This window comes from Carcharhinus amblyrhynchos, chromosome 2 (genome assembly GCF_965287045.1).
Source record: "Carcharhinus amblyrhynchos chromosome 2, sCarAmb.v2.hapA, whole genome shotgun sequence".
Taxonomy (NCBI): Eukaryota; Metazoa; Chordata; class Chondrichthyes; order Carcharhiniformes; family Carcharhinidae; genus Carcharhinus; species Carcharhinus amblyrhynchos.
In genome coordinates, this window is record NC_137325.1 from 139,199,290 (window position 1) to 139,222,108 (window position 22,819).

Sequence of the window (22,819 nt, forward strand, 5' to 3'; positions counted from 1 at the left end):
TCCACACTGCTAAGAGTCTTACCCTGAATATTATATTCCTTCATCCCATTTGACCTGCCAAAATAAACAACCACACGTTTATCCGAGTTGAAATCCACCTGCCACTTCTCTGCCCAGTCTTGCATCCTATCTATGTCACGCTGCAACTTCTGACATCCCTCCAAACTATTCACAACACCTCTGACGTTCGTGTCATCGGCAAACTTACCAATCCAACCCTCCACTTCCTCATCCAGGTCATTTATAAAAATCACAAACTGCAAAGGTCCCAGAACAGATCCCTGGGGCACTCCACAGGTAACCGACCTCCATGCAGAAAAAGACCCATCTGCAACCACTCTTTGCCTTCTGCAGGCAAGCCAGTTCTGGATTCACAAAGCAACGTCCCCTTGGATCCCATGCTTCCTCACTTTCTCAATAAGTCTTGCATAGGGGACCTTATCAAATGCCTTGCTGAAGTCCATATAAATCACATCCACCGCTCTTCCTTCGTCAATGTGTTTAGTCACATTTTCAAAAAACTCAACCAGGCTCGTAAGACACGATCTGCCTTTAACAAAGCCGTGCTAACTACTTTTGATCGTACTATACTTCTCTAAATGTTCATAAATCCTGTCTCTCAGGAACTTTTCCATCAATGTACCAACCACTGAGGTTATACTCACCGGTCGATAATTTCCTGGGCTACCTCTATTCCCTTCCTTGAATATAGGAACCACATCCGCAATCCTCCGGAACCTCTCCTGTCTCCATCGATGAAGCAAAGATCATCGCCAGAGGCTCTGCAATCTCTTCCCTCGCCTCCCACAGTAACCTGGGGTACATCCCATCCGGTCCCGACGACTTACATAAGAACATAAGAAATAGGAGCAGGAGTAGGCCATCTAGCCCTTCGAGCCTGCCCCGCCATTCAATAAGATCATGGCTGATCTGTCATGGCTCAGTTCCACTTTCCCGCTCTCTCCCCATAACCCTTAATACCCTCGCTTATCAAAAACCCATCAACCCGCGTCTTAAAAATATTTAGCGAGGCAGCCTCCACCACTTCAACGGGCAGAGAATTCCAGAGATTCACCACCCTTTGAGTGAAGACGTTCCTCCTCAACTCCGTTCTAAACCGCCCCCCCTTTATCTTGAGGCTGTGCCCCCTAGTCCTACTGTCCTGAGCGGGAAGAGTCTCTCCACCTCTATCCTATCCATCCCATTCATCACCTTATATGTCTCAATGAGATCTCCCCTCATTCTTCTAAACTCTAACGAGTACAAGCCTAGTTTATTCAGCCTCTCCTCATAGCTCAACCCCCTCAACTCCGGAATCAGCCTAGTAAACCTCCTCTGCACTCCCTCCAAGGCCAAAATATCCTTGCGTAAGTGCGGCGACCAAAACTGCACAGTACTCCAGCTGCGGCCTCACCAGTGCCCTATACAGCTGCAGCAAGACCTCCCTACTTTTATATTCAATCCCCCTCGCTATGAAGGCCAGCATCCCATTAGCTTTCCTGACCACCTGCTGCACCTGCAGGCTGGGTTTTTGCGACTCATGCACAAGGACCCCGAGGTCCCTCTGCACCGTCGCCTGCTGCAGTTTTTCGCCACGTAAGTAATAGTCATTCCTACCAAAGTGGACCACCTCGCACTTGCCAACATTAAATTCCATTTGCCAGTTCCTGGCCCATTCGCCCAGCCTATCTAGATCCTTCCGCAGACCCTCCACACCCTCCGCGCAATTTGCCATTCCACCAATCTTGGTGTCATCAGCAAATTTCGACACCCTACACTCGGTTCCCTCCTCCAGATCATCTATATAAATGGTAAGTAGCTGAGGCCCCAGCACCGACCCCTGGGGCACTCCACTAGTCACCAACCGCCAAACCGAATAGCACCCATTGACCCCCACTCTCTGCCTCCTATTTGACAGCCAATCCTCTATCCACGCTAAAGGCTTATCTATCTTGATGCTATTCAAAAGCTCCAACACATCCTCTTTGTTAATGTCCACACACTCAAGCTTTACAGCCCGCCGCAAGCCTGCACTACAACCACCAAGATCTTTTTCCGTCGTGAATATCAAAGTAAAGTATTCATTGAGCACCTCTGCTATTTCTACTGGTTCTATACAAACTTTCCCACCGTCACCTTTTATAGGTCCTATTCCTTCACATCTCATCCTTTTACTCTTCACATATTTGTAGAACGCCTTAGGGTTTTCCTTAATCTTACCTGCCAAGGCCTTCTCATGACCCTTCTGCTCTCCTAATTTCCTTCTTAAGTTCCATCCTACAAGCCATATACCCCTCTAGATCCCTAACATTACCTAGCTCCCTGAAACTTTTGTACGCTTTTCTTTTCTTTTTGACTACATTCTTTACAACTTCCGTGCACCACGGTTCCTGTAACCTACCATAACCTCCCTGTCTCATCAGAACGTTGTCGTGCAGAGCTCCAGCCAAACATTCCTTGAAAATCTGCCACCTTACTTCAGTACATTTCCCCAAGAATACCTCCTTCCAATTTACATCTCTAATTTCCTGCCTGATGGCTTCGTATTTCCCCTTACTCCAGATAAACACCTTCCTAGCTCGCCTGACCTTTTCAATGCTAGCGTAAAGGAGATACAGTTATGATCACTATCCCCAAAATGATCTCCCACCGAGAGATCTGACACCTGTCCAGGTTCATTACCCAATACCAGATCGAGTATAGCCTCTCCTCTTGTAAGTTTGATTCCCGGCTTGGGTCACTGACTGTGTGGAGTTTGCACCTTCTCCCTGTGTCTGTGTGGGTTTCCTCTGGGTGCCTTCCGCATTCTGAAAGACGTGCTGGTTAGATTCACTGGTCGTGCTAAATTCTCCCTCAGTGTACCCGAACAGGTGCCGGAGTGTGGCGACTAGGGGCTTTTCGCAGTAACTTCACCGCAGTGTTAATGGAAGGCTACTTGTGACACTAATAAATAAATAAAGAGCGTAGAAGTATAATCAGCTTCTCCCAGCAACCTCAGTAGGCAGATTCACTGAAAATGTCATCAGTGTTTTCTGGTCTCACAATCAGAAAGAAACACAAGCATATTCACAGCATTCATCTGGAACTGAGACCTTTAAAAAAGGCCTTGACACTGACTTGGGAACAGGAGTTGACCCATTCAGCCCATTGTGTTTGCTATGTCAATCAGATTATGCTAATACTGACCTTAACTCCATTTAACCACCTTGGTCTCAAATCCCTTAAACACCCTTCCCCAGTCACAGATTTCACAACTCATATGTACATTAGGAAAACAGAATTCAGGCTCCCAATTACTAGGAGCATCCTGGACACAGCATCACTCACACTCCTACGATACAATTAATTTGAAACCTCACTGATATAATATTGATTTTCAAATATTGTCACAGTGATTGCTGTGTACATTGTGTGTGCTAAACATCAATGTAAAGTATCACTGTTGTATAGATGGCACTGCTTACCTTCCCAGTTATTGTCAATCTTTCATTATCCCACAAAACTAACATTGACCGGATGTATCAGATTGTAAATATATCCAGCAATCTCCTTCAATGTCAATAACAACTACCATTGCTGCCTTCATGTTAAACAGAAGTAGCACAGGATTCAGAACTTGGGTATTATCGCCTTCAAAAACCTGGATTGATATAGCCACTTAATGTCAAATAACAACCCAAAGTGCTTCAAAGGAGCTTGATAACACATTTCATACTGAGCCACGCCTGATTTTTAGTTTATTTATTAGTCACATGTTGGCTTACATTAACACCGCAATGAAGTTACTGTGAAAATCCTCTAGTCGCCATACTATGGCACCTGTTCAGGTACAGAGGGAGAATCTGGCATGGGCACTGCACCTAACCAATACATCTTTCGGACTGTGGGAGGAAACCAGAGCAGGTGGAGGAACTCTATGCAGACACGGGGAGAACATGCAGACTCCGCACAGACAGTGACCCAAGCCGGGAATCGAACCCGGGTCCCTGGCACTGTGAGGCAGCAGTACTAACCACTGTTGCTAAAAGTTTGAGAGGACAAGATTACCTGAGAGGGTAACAAAATATAGGGCTGAAAATGGTCAGGAGGTTGGGTGAGAGAAAGAGCTAATGTTTTGTGTCGAATACTATTCTTCTGCAGAATCCTGAAGAAATCATATTCAACTTGGAACATTAACACTGTTTCTCTCATTCCACAACTGCTGCCAGAACTGCTGAATATCTCCATACTTTCTGTTTCTCTGTCCAAGAAGGTGGTGGTGACAGATTCAATCATGTCTTTCAAAGGGAAGTTGAATAAATATGAAGAGAAAAAAATTATGGGGCTATGGGGAAAAGACAGTGGGACCAGCTGAATAGCACTTAACAGAGGACTGCAGGCACACGGCCAGCCAAATGTATTGTCACCATTCTATGATTCTAAGATCATTAATTTGTAGATAATGATTTTAAAAATGACAAAAATATTAGATGTATGATCTTAACTAAACAGATGGATTCGAGAAGGTGAATTTGAAAGTTAAATTAAGTCAGCAAAATTATCAATGGATGAAGATGAAATTAAATTTAAGCTAATGAAAGACAAAATGCCCAGCGAGTTACATTCTGAAAGCAGCAATTGGTAGGGCTCACATGTCAGATGACTGGAGACTTCCTGCTGCAGAACTCCTTTGTCAAATAGACATAGTTAAGTGGATAATTACATAGCAGTTAGCGCAACATGTGTGGATGAGGAAATTTTAGAATTTGTAATTAGGAATGAAATGATAGGGCATCCAGGTAGCTGCTGCTGGCACAGATTTCTAGCCTGCTCGATTAGCTTCAGCGTATTCTTTGAGGCAATAACAAACGAACAAAAGCAAAAAGAATGGTCTGAGGACAGTAGAAGATAATACATCAATGGCTGTGACTTTAATGTATTTTAATTCAATTCCTCTGACAACGTCGAGCAGTTTAGGAGTGTCTGTAGATTCGATCTAATTGAATCAATGCTCAGGGATCTGCTAGCCTCTTTGCATTTCTCCCTTCCTGTAACTGTTTCTCTCTAACGCTGATGTTCTCTTCTTCACCCATTTGCCTTCCAAATGGGAGGCAAACACTCACAAGCCTGTTACGCACAGACATCTAGTATCCACCCCGATCTCACCTGATAGGTAACCGTTTTCTTCCCGTCTGCTCCTGATGTGGGTAGAGTCAAGGGCCCAGAAACCACCCAAACGTTTTCGTACCTCTGGGTCAGTTCACGGCAGTACATTTCCAATCTGCCAAAAAACAACACAACGCAAATGCCATGTCTGAGTTCATGGTTCCAATTATTTCCTTCACTCCAACGTTGGCCACGCAAGTGACAACCTGGAGATCAGGCATAAGAATACGCACCGCACGTAACTGAGTCCTGTGAATGGACCACAAAAAGGCAAACAGCCCTGCTGAAGCTCGATGCCTCCAAATGGCGGAATGACTATCATGTGGCAATGCACTCAGAATTTTGTACTCAGTTTTGCTAAGTTGTGGTGAAGTGCTTTGAGGAGACTTTCTACCCAGCCCGCAACATTTCAAACTTACCTTCATTAGATTTTTCCTATTATTCATTCTTGGATTCAGCTAGCAGGATCTCAAACTTATCTTATTTATCTTTTGTTTTTATTCATTCATGGGACGTGGGCGCTGCTGGCTTGGCCAGTATTTATCGTCCATCTCTAGCTGCCCTTGAATTGAGTGCCTCGCTTGGCCATTTGAGAGATAACCACATCGCTGATGCTCTGCAGTCATATGTAGGCCAGACCGGGTAAGGACAGCACATTTCTTTCCCAGAACCAGGTGAGTTTTTACAACAATCGACAATGGCTTCATGGTCATCGGTAGACTTTTAATTCCAGATTTTATTTGAATGCAAATCTGCCGTGGTGGGAATTGATTCCACGTCCCCAGAACATTACCCTGGGTCACTGGATTATTGCTACTCCACCACAGGCAAGAGCTCAAAGTTACATTCATTTGTTTCTTTACACTCATCATTCATTCCTGAATGTCAGTGACACCAATAAATCACACCCCATAATTGAGTTTTAAACTAGTATTCTCACACAATGAGAAAGTATTCTCAAACCATGAACTGTTCATGCTTGTAGATATAGTGAGTCTATTCCACAGTGCTAGAAAGTGCACTAAATAGATTGTGAATTATACATTTGCTGGTCAGGACCTTTCATGCATCAGTACAGACTCCATGGGCCAAAAGGCCTCTTCTATGACTCTATGAGAGTTCATAGGGAAGTGCATACTCCATACAGTCCAAAGAACACAGATAGAATAATTACATCTGAAACTGCCACTAAACCATCATTTCATTAACTTCACACCACATCCAAATAACTATCCAATGCTCAGTATACAGATTCTGTTAAGGGTATTCCCGCATTCAGTGACTCACACAGGTACAGAGTTCAGAGAAAGAGACAGCACAGGAAACCATTCAGCCCATCATAGAATCCCTACAGTGCATAAAGAGGCCATTTGGCCCATCATGCCTGCACTGACAGCAATTACACCCAGACCCTATTCCTGTAACCCAAGTATTTACCCTGCTAGGCCCTGGACACTAAGCGGCAATTTAGCACGGCCAATCAATCCAATCTGCATATCTTTGGAGTGTGGGGGGAAACAGGAGCATCCAGAGGAAACCGTCGCAGATTGTCACCCAAGGCCAGAACTGAATCCGGAACCCTGGCACTAAGAGGCAGCATTGCTAACCACTGTGCCTCCATACTGCCCATCATACTGTGGTAGTTTCAGTTACAAACTCTGAAATGATGTCATGTATAGCCAAATCCAGGCCATTACTATATGCCAGACAGAGCAATGGTTATTGTACTGACCTATGACAAAGTATACCGCACCTCCCCACCCCCGCACCCTATCACCACCCGTCAAAAACAACAGCCATTTACCACTACGCTGCTTTTTTGCCCTTTAGCCAGTTTCAGAGTCATACTGTTATTCGTCCTTTAATCCCATGCGCTGGGGTCTTACCAACAAGCCATTAGTCATTCAAAGGCTTACATTTTAAAGTTAAAACTTATTTATGAGTGTCATAAGTAGGCTTACATTAACAGTGTAATGAAGTTACTGTGAAAATCTCCTAGTCACCACACTCTGGTGCCTGTTCGAGTAAACCGAGGGAGAAGTTAGCACAGCCAATGCACCTAACCAGCATGTTTTTCGGACTGTGGGAGGAAACTGAAGCACCTGAAGGAAACCCATGCAGACACAGGGAGAATGTGCAAACTTCACACAGACAATGACCCAAGCCGGGAATTGAACCTGGGTCCCTGGTGCTGTGAGGCAGCAGCGCTAACCACTGTGCTGTGCATTTATATTGAAAATGGCTATTAACCAACACGTTATACTGTCAGTCACAAAGATTGGGATTTTACACTCTACCAACAGCTACGCAGGGAGATACAAAAGACAACATAACCCTGAGACATACTGACCACAAAGACACTGGAGTCAGTCACCATCTGGGCCAAGTTATGGACCAAGATCCACAGTGAGGTTGGGATGCCACAATTAGCTTTCGCGGCTCGAGATACAGCAGTGGACAGCAGACAAGGTTTCTGACACCTGCCAAAGTAGCAGGACGTGAGAGCCTTGGTGAGGACAGCATCAGGCTCCATTACGATAGCCTCCTGGGTCAATGAGGCTGCTGACAGTCAAAGCCTGGACCCCACTGTGCCAAGGTGCAGAAAGGAGGCCAACAGGACTGCTATCACAAGCCTGCAAATATCAGAACAGTGGCACAGTGGTTAGCATTGCTGCCTCATTGCCAAGGACCCAGGTTCGATTCAGGCTCAGGTCACTGTTGTGTGGAGTTTTCATATTCTCCCCATATATGCATGGGTTTCCTCCAGGCACTCCAGTTTCCTCCCACACTACAAAGATGTGTGGGTTACGTTTGGCCTCCTTTGGCACTGTAGGGATTTTATGATTCTACAATCAAACACCAGGAGCTGGGAAGTAAAAGCTGGCTGTCTTAGAAACTGGCAGCCATTTGCTCTGAAATTTATTAAGGTACCAGCATTGGGATTATATTCAGAAAATCTGAGCTCTCACCTGTTCCAGAAGCCAGCATTGTTTTCATAATTCTGGGGAACAATGTTGGATAGATAGAATGTTTCAGCCATGGCTTGCTGTAGAACAAAATCATAGGATTGCAATCAACTTACATGGAATAGGTAGGCAAAGCTTTTGCAAATTTATTTGAAAGGTATATGAGTTGATCAGACTAACTTAATGAATTTTAATGTAAGATTATTCTTGACTATTCTTCATCTTGTAATGTTAGCTACTAGCCATGGGTGGCACAGCAGTTAGCACTGTGCCTCACAGCACCAGGAGCCCAGGTTCAATTCCCAGCTTGGGTCACTGTCTGTGAGGAGTTTGCACATTCTCCCTGTGTTTGCTTGGGTTTCCTCCGGGTGCTCCAGTTTCCTCCCACAGTCCGAAAGACATGTTGGTTAAGTGCATCAGCCATGCTAAATTCTCTCTCATTCATTTATTTTTATCTTATTTATTAATGTCACAGATAGGTTTACATTAACACTGCAATGAAGTTACTATGAAAATCCCCTAGTCACCACACTCTGGCGTCAGTTCGGGTACACTGAGGGAGAATTTAGCATGGCCAATGCGCCTAATTAGCTAGTCTTTTGGACTAAGAGGTGAAACCAGAGCACCCGGAGAAAACCATGCAGACATGGGGAAGAACATGCAAACTCTGCACAGTGGCCCGCGTCGGGAATCTAACCCAGGTCCCTGGTGCTGAGGCCGGTCGGTGCTGTTAGTATAACCCATGTCTGCGTGGGTTTCCTCCGACAGTCTGAAAGACGTGCTGGTTAGGTGCATTGGCCATGCTAAATTCTCTCTTAATGTATCCGAACAAGCACTGGAGTGTAGCAACTAGGGGATTTTCACAGTAACTTCTGTTAATGTAAGCCTACTTGTGACACTAATAAATAAACTTTAAACTGGCGTCCTTTAGGGAAGGAAATCTGCTGTGCTTACCCAGTCTGGTCTACATGTGACCCCAAATCCACAATAAGCCAGTTGACTCTTAACTGCCCTCTGAGGGGCCGAGCCAGCCCCTCAGCTGAAGGGCAATTATGGATGGGCAACAAATGGTGGCCTTGCCAGTGATGTTCGTGCCCCATGAAAGAATTAAATAAAGGAGATGGTGGGGATTTTGGAGAGTATTCCAGCTTCGGGGAAAAAGAACATAAGAAAAGGGAGCAGGAGTAGGCCATCTAGCCCTTCGAGCCTGCCCCACCATTCAAGAAGATCATGGCTGATCTGAAGTGGATCAGCTCCACTTTCCCGCTTTCTCCCCATAATCCTTAATTCCCCTATCTATCAGAAACCTATCTACCCGTGACTTAAATATATTTAGCGAGGCAGCCTCCACCACTTCAACGGGCGGAGAATTCCAGAGATTCACCACCCTTTTGAGTGAAGAAGTTCCTCCTCAACTCCAATCTAAACTGCACCCCCCTTATCTTGAGGCTGTGCCCTCTAGTCCTGCTATCCTTTCTAAGTGGGAAGAATCTCTCTACCTCTACCCTATCTACCCCCTTCATTATCTTATACACCTCTATAAGATCCCCCCTCATCCTTCTAAACTCTAACGAGTACAGACCCAGTCTATTTCGTCTCTCTTCATAGGCTAACCCCCTCATCTCCGGTATCAGCCTAGTGAACCTCCTCTGTACTCCCTCCAAGGGCAATATATCCTTCCGCAAGTGCGGCGACCAAAACTGCACACAGTACTCCAGCAGCGGCCTCACCAGTACCCTGTACAGTTGCAGCAAGACCTCCCTACTTTTATATTCTATCCCCCTCGCTATAAAGGCCAACATTCCATTCGCCTTCTTGATCACCTGCTGCACCTGCAGACTGGGTTTTTGCGATTCGTGCACAAGGACCCCCAGGTCCCTCTGCACCATAGCATGCTGCAGCTTTTCGCCTTTTAAATAATAATCCCTCCTACTATTATTTCTACCAAAGTGGATAACCTCGCACTTGCTAACATTATACTCCATCTGCCAGGTCCTCGCCCATTTGCTCAGCCTATCCAGATCTCTCTGCAGACTTTCCACACCCACCAGGCAATTTGCTTTTCCACTCATCTTCGTGTCATCAGCAAATTACCCTACACTCAGCTCCCTCCTCCAGATCGTCTATGTATATGGTAAACAGTTGAGGCCCCAGCACCGATCCCTGTGGCACTCCACTAGTCACCAACTGCCAATCAGAATAGCACCCACTGATTCCAACTCTCTGCTTCCTATTAGACAACCAATCCTCTATCCACGCTAACACCTTACCCCAAACTCCGTGCAGCAACCTTTTGTGAGGCACCTTACCAAATGCCTTTTGGAAATCTAAAAACACCACATCCACCGGTTCCCCTCTGTCTACCGTGCTAGTCACATCCTCATAGAAATCCAATAAATTCATTAAAAGCAACTGAGAGGCAATGGAGCAATTAAAATATAGAACGTTGGTTAGGCCTCACTTGGAGTACTGCGTCCAGTTCTGGTCGCCGTACTACCGGAAGGATGTAGAGATCCTGGAGAGAGTGCAGAGGAGATTTACCAGGATGCTGCCTGGTATGGAAGGGCTGTCTTACGAGGAAAGATTGAACAAACTTGGGCTGTTTTCCCTTGAGAGACGTCGGCTGAGGGGGGATCTAATAGAGGTTTATAAGATTATGAAGGGGATAGATAGAGTAAATGGTGGTAAGCTTTTTCCGCTATTAGAAATGGATAGAACGAGGGGTCACGGGCTTAGGGTGAGGGGGGCTAGGTATAAGACAAATATTAGAGGGCAGTTTTTCACGCAAAGGGTAGTGGGGGTGTGGAATGCACTGCCGAGTAAGGTGGTGGAAGCAGGCACGCTAGGGTTGTTTAAGAGTCACTTAGACAGCCACATGAGCGGTCTACATATAGGGGGATATAGCAGGCCTTACTAAACATTGTAGGCTTGGGATTCCGTTTTTGCCTCAGGGATGTTACAGTCTTTGCCTGTTTAATAATGAATTTTTTGTCTCCACAGGCATTTAAGTCCACCTTGTTGACCAGCAAGGGGCATGCATGCGGCAGGTTGTAGTGGGCTGCTCTTGGATGTTGCTTCGGGAGTTGCCTATTGCTTCATGTCGTTAGTGTGCTTAAACTGGACCATCTCGAGGGCAACATGACAGCTCAGAGACTATCTCTGTTGCTGTGCGGACACATGGATTTGGGCCTGTGTCTGTGGGAGTTTGCGCGTTCTCCCCGTGGTTGCGTGGGTTTCCTCCGGGTGCTCCGGTTTCCTCCCACATCCCAAAGATGCGCTTTTAGGCTGAGTGATTGGGTAACAAATTGTCCCTATATTGGACCTCCCTGATCCTCGCACATTAGGCGTAGACTAAAATCATGAATAGGTCACTGAGACAATGGGACGGCGGCGCGGGCTCGTTGGGCCGAAGGGCCTGTTTCCCGTGCTGTGTTGTTCTTTGTTCTAAAATCCGAGATGCTCGAGGCCAGTATTAGAGATAAGCAAATACCTCGCAGAATCACAGGATTGGTGGAGATTACAGAGGTGAGGAGGGGGAAGTGGGGGGCGGCGAGGCTGTAGAGCGATTTGAAAACGTGTTTGAGAATTTTAAACAGGCAGTGTAATCCTAACGAAGGGACAACAATGAATTCCTCAGGCCATTTCACTTCCCTCTGTGGTGTAGTGTTTCAGAAAGAAAGCTGTAAAGCATGCCTGCCTGTCAGGGTAGTATAGCCTTTCACATATTTACTACAAATGGTGGTTTACTGTCCAACATCGCCATCTTCTGACAGATCATTGACATGACAGCCTCATATCGCCCTCAACAGAACACTGATGTCAAGAATGGGGTGGACACATTAAGAAGTCTCACAACACCAGGTTACGAGCTAGATCTAATTTCTTCTTGAAATCAGACATTTTGGCCTCAACTACATTCTGTGGTAATGAATTCCACACAATCACCACTTTCTGGGTGAAGAAATTTCTCCTCACCTCAGTTGTAAAAGGTTTACCCCTTATCCTCAAACTACGATCCCTAACTATGGGCTCCCTCATCATTGGGAACATTCTTTCTGAATCTACCCTGTCTAACCCTATTAGAATTTTATAAGTTTCTATGAGATCCCCTCTCACTTTTCTAAATTCCAGAGAATATAATCCTAACCAACTTTGTCTCTCCTTATGTGATAGATCTGCCATCCCAGGAATCAACCTGGTAAACCTTCGTTGTACTTCCTCTGTAGCAAGGATATCTTTCCTCAGATAAGGACACCAAAAAGTGCACACAGTACTCCAGGTAATCTGTGGAACTCTTAGCCGCAGAAGGCTGTGGAGGCCGGGTCATTGAGTGTCTTAAGACAGAGATAGATAGGTTCTTGATTAATAAGGGGATCAGGGTTATGGGGAAAAGGGAAGAAATGGGGATGAGAAAACTATCAACCATGACTGAATTGCGGAGTCTAATTCTGCTCCTATGTCTAATGGTCTAGGTGTGGCCTCCCCAACAACCTACACAATTGCAGCAAAACATCCTATCTCAATGCTCAAATCCTCTCGCAACTAAGGCCAACATTCCATTTGCTTTCTTTACAGCCTGCTGTACCTGTGTGCTTATGTTTCTTCTGTATGACAGTGATGCTGCACTAATCGCTCAGACAGAAGGCTTGCTCCAAGGTTCCTGGTCATCTGACCTATTCCTGTGTCATGTTCACCTCACCATCAGTGTCATTATGGAGCAGTGTGTTGTGTCTCCACCTGGAATCACGTTCAGCACCACACCACTGAAAGCAGACTGCAGATTCTGCTAGCTTGGATCTACGATGACAGACAACCCATCCTTTCACGAACAGCTTAGCACACACATTGGAAAGGGAGCCACCGACTAACTGACCCGGATGACCGAGAGGCTTATCTAGAAGGCCTGTATCCTCAGCACGCTGCTGTATGGCAGCAAAGGTCTGAGTGATCTACAAACACCAAGAACAAAGGTTCAAACACTTCATTTCTGCTATTTAGAATATAAACATCAGTATTAAATGGAAAGATAAAGTCACCAATGAAACAAATATGCCCAGTATTCGAGTACTTAGCAAGCAAAAACCACTTTAATAGCTTGGGTGTGTACACAGAATGGAAGCTGGTCACATTCCCAAGGATGTTCTACGGAAAAGCAGCTCACGTTGTGTGCTGCCATCCTTACTTGGTCTGACTCACATGTGACTCCAGGGCTACAGCAATGTAGTTGACCCTCAACTGCCCTCTCAAGGCAACTAAGGATAGGCAATAAACACTGGCCAGCCAGTGATGCCCATGTCCCACAAATGAATTTAAAAAAACCAATGTAATACTGGGCAGATAAGGTGATTTTTTTTTAAGTGATACCAGTTGAGGGATAAATATTGGCCAGGACAAAGAACACTCAACTTTTCGCAATAGTGCTGGGGGATCATTTATTTGCCCCTGAAAGGACAGACAGAGGCTCAATTTGTGTCTGATCTGAAAGATGGCACCTACAATACTTCAGCACTCCCTTAGCAATACACTAGACTATGCAAAGTGCTGGAGTGAGACTTGAACCTATGACTTCCTTATGCAGAGGTGAAAGTGCGACCCACTGAGTTATCGCTGATGTTAAAGTCAATGGCTGTTTTTTTCACCTTGCTCCACATTTCCAAGTTTGGTTTCAGCTGTCTTTAGGTCAATATCAACCCCCCCAGCCAGGCTATCAGATGTCTCCCACCTATAGCTAGCTGCAAGACAATGCCATGGGCTGTCCAGATATGGGCACCTTTCCTGAAAGGTGCCTGTAAATAGATCCCACGTTCAAAGTGCAGCCTACAGCCGCCTGTGGAGAAGTGTGCCCTCCGGTGTCACGGAAACTTTGGATGGATTTCATTGGCACCTTGCACACACAGTGACAGAGACATACACACACATATCAAGTCATTTTGCTCTATACCAGTGAGAACTTGTTGTCTCCTGCTGGAGCCATGTGCCCTCTACTCCACCCGCTGCCCAGGTAGTCTTCGTTCATGGCGCTGAAGAGTGCTGGAATGCTAGGATCCGGCTTAAACTTGCAGCGTTTCCGATCTGCCGTCCCTATTTCAAAACACACTTTTTTTTAATCAAGATGGTGTTAAAACATGGTGACTTCTTGCAAGCTGTGCCCAGCATGTCTTCTAATTCTATCTTTTACTCTTGTTCTACATCCTAACTATGATTGTAACATTATATTCTGCATTCTTTGCTTCCCTTCTTTATGAATGGTATGCTTTGTCTGTAAAATGCACAAGAAATTATACTTTTCACTGTATCCCAGTACGTGACAATAACAAATCAAATCAAAGTTTTACTGGCAGTAAAAGTTCCTGCAGACAAAGTTGTCAGGGAGATTAGATTGCTCCCTAATTGCCCACATCTGGCAGGAGAAGCATACCACTGCCCTAACTTTCATACTGTCCTTATACAGGTAAAAGGATAAAAGAATCTCAACTCACCCTTCCCTTGTTTGTGGTCCTCCCAGTGACTTTTTTTTTCCAGCGCCCCGTTCCAAAAATCAGGTTAATATTTGGTCCCCAGATCGGGGAACTATCAGATATTAAATTGATAAGAACAGATTTTTTTTTTCCAAAAATATACTTTATTCATAAAAATCTCAAGTAATCTATTACAGTGTACAGGGCTTCGAGTAGCAAAACAATGCGGAATGAAAACATTTTTGCAGATCTGTCCAAAACTACAGTGACTTTTTTTTGTTAGAGGAAGTAGGTAGGGAAGCACAAAAGCAGTGTTTGGGGTTTAACTGTCCCTTTACAACAGCTCCTCCACAAACGACCTTCTGGTAGCAGTGACTGCACCTATGCAAATACTACCTTCAACAGCCAATCAGTGTCACCACTCTGCTGCTGTCACCTGGCCGCTTACCTTCACTCGAAAAGGGAAGGTGTCTTCCAGAGGTCCACCTTCTGGTAGCAGTGACTGCGCCTAAGCAAATCTTGTGGGATAACAGCAGGGAAGATGATGTTCTTCAGTCAGTTGGGACATGACCTCAGACATATGTACCTTTTTCCCGAACGAAGGTGGAAGAGAGAATGCATGGGGTCCTTAATTATGCTGGCTGCTTTATTGAGGCAACAGGAAGTGTAGACAAAGTCAATGGATGGGAGGCTGGTTTGTGAGATGGACTGGGCTACATTTACAACCTTTTGTAGTTCCTTGCAGCCCTGGGCACTGCAGAAGCCCTACCAAGCTGTGATGCAACCAGAAAGAATGCCTTCTATGGTGCACCTGTAAAAGTTGGTGAGAGTCGTAGCTGACACGCGAAATTTTCTTAAGTGTTCTGAGAAAGTAGAGGCGTTGGTGGACTTTCTTAAAGCAGGACAGGTTGTTGGTGATCTGGACACCTAAAAACTTGAAGCTCTCGATCCTTTCTACTTCGTCTCCATTGATGTAGACAGAGGCATGTTCTCCTTTACACTTCCTGAAGTCAATGACAATTTCCTTTGTTTTGTTGACATTGAGGGAGAGATTATTGTTGCTGCATCAGTTCACCAGATTCCCTATCCCATTCCTGTACTTTGTCCCATCAGCTTGAGTATATTCAGGAGCAATTTCTCATTCAGTATGGGGATGGCCTGACTAGAGAGGGGGCAAAATTTGACCTCCTCTTGGGAAATAAGGGCAGGTGACAAAATGTTAGTGAGGGACCATAGTTCCATTAGTTTTAAGATTGCTATGGAAAATGCTAGGACTGGCCCATAAGTTAAAATTTTAAATTGGGGCAAGGCCAATTTTAATGGTATCAGAACTTTCAACACTTAACTGAGGGAGTCTGTGGGAACGCAAAGGGACATCTGGTAAGTGGGAGGCTTCCAAAAGTGAGTAAACCAGGGTGCAAGCTAAGCATATTCCTCTTAGAGTGAACAGCAAGGCTGTTAGAAGTAGGGAACCCTGGATGACTTGGGATACTGAGGCCCTGATCAAGAAGAAGGAGGCATATGACATGCATAGGCAGCTGGGATCAAGTGGATCTCTTGAAGAGTATAGGGAATGTAGGATTGGAGTTAAGAGAGGAATCAGGAGGACAAAAAGGGGACACGAGATTGTTTTGGCAGATAAGGTAAAGGAGAATCCAAAGAGCTTCTACAAATACATAAAGAGTAACAAAAGAGTAACAAGGGAGAGAGTAGGGCCTCTTAAGGATCAACAAGGTCATCTGTGTGCAGATCCACGAGAGATGGGTGAGATCCTAAATGAATATTTCTCATCAATATTTACTGTTGAGAAAACATTGATAGGGAACTTGGGGAAATAAATAGTGATATCTTGAGGAGTGTACATATTACAGAGGAGGTGGTGCTGGAAGTCAAAGTGCATCAAGGTAGATAAATCCCGATGAAGTTATCCCAGGACATTATGGGAGTCTAGGGAGGAAACTGCAGGTCCTCTAGCCGAGATATTTGAATCATTGATAGTCACGGGTGAGGTGCCTGAAGATTGGAGAGTGGCAAATGTTGTGCCTTTGTTTAAAAAGGGCTGTAGGGAAAAGCCTGGGAACTACAGGCCAGTGAGCCTCACATCTGTAGTGAGTAAGTTGTTGGAAGGTATTTTGAGAGACAGGATCTACAGGCATTAAGAGACACAAGGACTGATTAGGGACAGTCAGCATGACTTTGTGAGTGGAAAATCATGTCTCACAAATTTGATTGAGTTTTTTGAAAGAGTAACCAAGAAAGTAGATGAGGGCAGTGCAGTTGATGTTGCCTACATGGTCTTTAGCAAAGCCTTTGAGAAGATACCACACATGATAGGTTGTTGCATAAGGTTAAATCTCGCGGGATCCAGGGTGAAGTAGCCAAATGGATACAAAATTGGCTTCTTACAGAAGACAGAGAGTGGTTGTAGAGAGTTGTATTTCAAACAGGGGGCCTGTAACCAGCGGTGTGCTTCAGGGATCAGTCCTGGGTCCACTGTTATTTTCATTTATATTAATGATTCGGATAAGAATATAGAAGCATGGTTAGTAAGTTTGCAGATGATACCAAGATTGCTGGCATTGTGGACAGTGAAGAAGGCTATCTAGGATTACAAAGGGATCTTGATCAATTGGGCCAGTGGACTGACGAATGACAGATGGAGTTTAATTTAGATAAAGTGATGCATTTTGGTCGCTCGAAGCAGGGCAGGACTTATTCAGTTAATGGTAGGTGCTGGGGAGAGATAGAGAACAAAGACATCTAGGGGTACAGGTTCATAGCTCCTTGAAAGTGGAATCACAGGTGGACAGAGTGGTGAAGAAGACATTCAGCATGCTTGGTTTCATTGGTCAGAATATTGAACACAGGAGTTGGGGCATCTCGTTGAAGTTGTACATTGGTAAGGTCACACTTGGAATACTGTGTACAGTTCTGGTCACCTTATTATAGAAAGGATATTATTAATCTGGAAAGAGTGCAGAAAAGATTTACTAGGATGCTACCAGGACTTGATGGTATGAGTTATAAGGAGAGGCTGGATAGACTAGGACTTTTTTCTCTGGGGTGTAGGAGGCTTAGGGGTGATCTTGCAGAGATTTATAAAACAATGAAAGGCGTAAATCAGCTCGTCAATATCTTTTCCCAAAGGTAGGGGAGTCTAAAACTCGAGGGTGAGTTTTAGTGAGTTCAAGGTGAGAGGGGTGGGATATAAAAGGGTCCACAGGAGCAACTGTTTCACACAGAGGTTGATGAGTGCCTGGAACTAGCTGCCAGAGGTAGTCGTAGATGCAGGTACAATTTTGTTTTTTAAAAAGCGTTTAGACAGTTACATGGGTAAGATGGGTATACAGGGATATGGGTCAAACACGGGCAATTGGGACTAGCTTAAGGATTAAAAAAAAGGGGCGGCATGGACAAGTTGGGCCAAAGGGCCTGGTTCCATGCTGTAAACCTCTATAACTCTGACTTCTGAATGAACTGACCTCGCATTAAGTTGACCTTTCTCTACACCCTAGCAATGACTGTAACACTACATTCTGCACCGTCTCCTTTCCTTCTCTATATACAGCATGTTGTATAGTGCAAGAAACAATACTTTCTACTGTATACAAATGCATGTGACAGTAATAAATCAAATAAAATCAAAAACCATACCAAGGATGTGAAGAGGTTTGGTTTTACAGTTTGTACCTTGCACTTTTTCCTGTGTAATATGCTCAAGAACCCATCTGGGAGTCCTCTTGGCCTGATCGTATGATGATATGTGATTGGTGCAATGGTGAATCTCCGTTCCAATCACAGGTACACCATATTTTTCCAGTTGGCTGTCCTTTGGGTGCTCTAAGGAGAGAAGTACAATCAATTGTGAGCAATGAAACAAGGCAGGCATTAACACCCAACATTCTTTTTGACACAGGTTCATCGAAAAACAGCTACAGCGGTTTTAGCACTGCTGAGACACCCGCAGGAAGGAAACGAGACAGTGTCAGTCATACAGTATTGATACTGAACTGTTTGCACTAATAACACAGCTTTTTCGAATTATGTATCAGCACAGAGCACAGTGTGACCGGAGTGTGAAGATGCCCACATTTGTGATGTGGAATGAACCCACCTTCAGCCGCATTAACTGCAAAAAAATTCAGCCAAGTGCTAAATCTAACATTGCTTCATTCAGAGGATATGGGTATTGTTGGCTAGGCCAGCAATTATTTTCCATTCCTAACTGCCTTTGAGATAGTGGTGGTGAACCATCTCCATATGGTTCAGGCACACCTGTCATGCCGTTGGGTTGGAGTTCCACATTTTTGACCCAGCAACCACAAAGCAATAGTTATGAGTCAGGATGGGTGGGTGCTTAGAATCCCTACAATGCAGAAGGAAGCCAATTGGCCCATCAACCCTGCATCAACAACAATCCCACCCAGACCCGATCCCCAACAACCCATGTATTTACCCTCCTAGTTCCTCTGATACTAAGGGTCAATTTAGCATAGCCAATCAACCTAACTTGCACATCTTTGGACTGCGGGAGGAAACCAGCGCACCCAGAGGAAACCCACGCAGACATAGGGAGTATGTGCAAACTCCACACAGACAGCTCCTGTGTGGGAGCCATACATATTCTTTGAGGTAGCACTGTCTCAGACTGTGCTCTCTCAGATGAGACAAAAGGGGATAGGTATGGAAAACAGGTCTATCAATCTGGCAGCAGCATCAATGGATATGGCTTGCAATTTGGTATCTGTAATGCATGCCCTGAGATCTTACTTCCCACACAATCATTCCGAAGCTGGATTAATAGGATTTGTTTACAGTTGAAGAAAGAATTTGCATTTATATAGCATTTTTCACAACCTCAGAACGTCCCAGGGCTCATTACGTGGCTTTTTTGTTGTAAACTACTCCTGTGAAGTGGATTTTCTTACTAAGTATTAAGACCACAGGAACAGGCCATTCTGCCCAACAGAACTATGATGTGGGTATGCCGGCGTTGGACTGGCGTAAACACAGTAAAAAGTCTGACAACACCTAAAACCTAAAATAGGTTTTAGTCCAACCTATTTATTTGATAATATACTCACAAGCTTTCGGGGTTAGTCCCTTCGTCAGGTGAATGGAGAGTTCTGGCCTCAGACAGAGCATATAAAGCACAGACAGTTTAGAGATTACTGATTAGAATGCGAATCCTTACACCTAACCTGCTTCCACTCACATTATCAGCCACTTCAGGTCTTGAACAGCAGGTTAGGTGTAAGGATTCGCATTCTAATCAGTAATCTCTAAACTGTCTGTGCTTTATATGCTCTGTCTGAGGCCAGAACTCTCCATTCACCTGACGAAGGGACTAACCCCGAAAGCTTGTGAGTATATTATCAAATAAATAGGTTGGACTAAATCCTGGTGTTGTCAGACTTCCAACAGAACTATGCCAGTCCCCTCCAACTCTCTTCACCTAAACCATCAACAAATCCTTTAATTGTCTCCTCCTTCAGTTGTTTATCTAACGTCTTCTTGAAGGGTGCTTTGTAAATGTGAGCAGTTGTTGTTAGTGTCTGGATTGAAGTTAAAAAAAAAATACGTGTGTGTGTGTATGCGTGTGTGAGAGAGAGAGAGAACTTTCCATAACCTCAGGATCATCCAAATTGACACTACAATTCTAACACAAGAAACGCAGCAGCCAATTTACACACAGCAAGCTCCCACAACATAAGACCATAAGACATAAGAGCAGAATTAGGCCACTCGGCCCATCGAATCTGCTCCACCATTCAATCATGGCTGATTTTTTTCTCACTCCCATTTTTCTGTCTTTTTCCCATAACCTTCGATGCCCTTATTAATCAAGAACCTATCTATCTCTATCTTAAAGACACTCAATGACCTGGCCTCCACAGCTTCTTGTGGCAAAGAGTTCCACAGGTTCACCACTCTCCGGCTAAGAAAATTCCTCCTCATCTCTATTTTAGAGGATCGTCCCTTTAGCCTGAGGTTGTGCCCTCTGGTTCTAGTTTTTCCAACGAGTGGGAACATCTTCTCCACATCCACTCGACCCAAGCCTCGCAGTATCCTATAATTTTCAATAAAATCCTTCTTCGTCCTTCTAAATTCCAAAGAGTACAGACCCAGAGTCCTCAACCGTTCCTCATAATGACAAGCTCTTCATTCCAGGGATCATTCCTGTGAACCTCCTCTGCACCCTTTCCAAGGCCAGCACATCCTTCCTTAGACATGGGAACCAAAACTGCTCACAATACTCCAAATGAGGTCTGACCTGAACCTTATACAACTGCAGAAGTACATCCCTGCTCTTGTATTCTAGCCCTCTTGACATGAATACTAACATGGCACTTGCCTTTGTGTTTCTGATTTCCTAAGCATTTTCCCACTTAGAAAATAGTCTGTGCCTCCAATCCTCCTTCCAAAGTGCATAACCTCACACTTTTCCACATTGTATCCCATCTACCACTTCTTTGTCCGCTCTCCAAACCAGGAACCGCCCCCTTGCTTCCTCAATACTACCTGTCGCTGTACATATCTTTGTATCATCTGCAAATTTAGCAACAGTGCCTTCAATATTATAATCAGTAAATAATGCGTGTTGATTGAAAGATAAATATTGGCCAGCAAACCAGGATTCACACTTTCGGCAATCTTCATAGTGCCATGGGGTCTTCAATGAGCACCTGAGGGGACAGTTTATTATCCCATCAAAAAGGCAGCACTGTCTCAAGTTAGCCAAGATTTTTTTTTAAATGTCCCAAGTTTACAGACTGGAACATAAGCCCAGAATGTTCTAACATAATGCTGTAACCAATAGCACCAAGTTTAAAGGTAAAAAAGACCACTCTTAGCAGTACTGGATTGCACCCGTCACTCCGTGCCCGGGCCGGTCACTGTCTGGGTTTAATCAGTCTGTGTCTATGTTGTGTCTGGTCTGTCAGTGCCTGGGTTGGTTCTGTTTGTGTCGGTAGTGTCTCTCCCCCGGGCCTGGGCGCTCCTCCCGCACCTTGCTGCCGCTCCTCCTGCTCCTGCCACCAGTGCAAGGCCAAGGCACAGCCGGCTGAGCCCAGCAGCGACCCGGCCACGAAGCCCGAGCCGAAGCTGCGACCGAAGCCGCCTCCTCCAGGCTTCCTCAGGCCTCTCAACGTCCACAGGCCGCGTCTCCCCGCCATTGTAGCCCGGCAACCAACGGCCCCGGCACTCAGTCACGCCTCCCAGTGATGCGCCACCTAGGGGTGGGAGGACGGCACCTCCTACCCCTGCACTCAGCCGCTTCCTCTTCCAAACGCAGTGTCCCCTAACGGTGGGAGGACAGGACCTCCCATCCATTGCACCCAGGCGCCTCCTCTTCCTAGCGGTGGGAGGATTACACCCAATATTGCGCCCAGCCGCCTCACCCTCCAAGCACAGTGCCACCTGGCGGTGGGCGGACTGCAGCTCCTGCCCTTGCATTCGACCGCCGCCTCTCCAAGCACAGTGCCACCTGACGGTGGGAGGACTAGACCCCCCCCACCCATTGCTTTCAGCCGCCTCCTCCTCCAAACGCAGTCCCCCCTAGCGGGGGGAGGACCGCTATAGCCGTAGCGGATTGCGCAAGCCGAGCAACGAAACCCGCCCTCGAGAGCGCTGCCTCCTTCTAGTGCGCCCCCAGCCTCTGGAGGAATGAACAGCGCTTATGCAGTGAACTCCCAACATGAGCTGAGAGCTTTATTGGAAATCCTCAGCAGCATCTTCACTACTATCGAGATTACAAACCTTGAGGATATATTTGAAGTAATTCCTTTGACCTGCCCTTGTTCCGGTGTCTCCCTTCAGCTGGGCAAAGACGATTGACTTTGGCAGTTGGGCAGTCGATGGGCTGAAGGGTCTTTCCTGCGCTGTACGATTCCATAATAACTCTGGCATGGTGGCACAGTGATTAGCACTGACCCCTCACAGCGCCAGAGACCCGGGTTCGATTCCCGGCTCAGGTCACTGTCTGTGTGGAGTTTGCACATTCTCCTCGTGTCTGCGTGGGTTTCCTCCGGGTGCTCCAGTTTCTTCCCACAGTCCAAAGATGTGCAGATTAGGTTGATTGGCCACGCCAAAATTGCCCCTTAATATCCTGAGGTGTGTAGTTTAGAGGGATTAGTGGGTAAATATGTAGGGTTATGGGGGTAGGACCTGGGCAGGATTGTGGTCAGTGCAGACTCGATGGGCCTCTTTCTGCACTGTAGGGTTTCTATGATTTACACAGTGGTTTATAGT

The 22,819-nt window shown here is 45.5% G+C and overlaps 1 protein-coding gene across 1 annotated transcript in view; it reads right to left on the minus strand.

Annotated features, from left to right (window-relative positions):
• exog (exo/endonuclease G) overlaps window positions 1–21,744 on the minus strand; it is a 31,670-nt gene extending 9,926 nt beyond the window's left edge. The window contains exons 1-5 of the mRNA XM_080213334.1: window positions 21,579–21,744; window positions 18,260–18,409; window positions 14,053–14,192; window positions 8,115–8,191; window positions 5,146–5,260 (exon numbers count right to left, since the gene is read on the minus strand). Coding sequence (XP_080069460.1) covers window positions 5,146–5,260; window positions 8,115–8,191; window positions 14,053–14,192; window positions 18,260–18,409; window positions 21,579–21,744 — 648 coding nt within the window. The remainder of the gene's footprint in view (window positions 1–5,145; window positions 5,261–8,114; window positions 8,192–14,052; window positions 14,193–18,259; window positions 18,410–21,578) is intronic.
• Window positions 21,745–22,819: the final 1,075 nt, after the last annotated feature.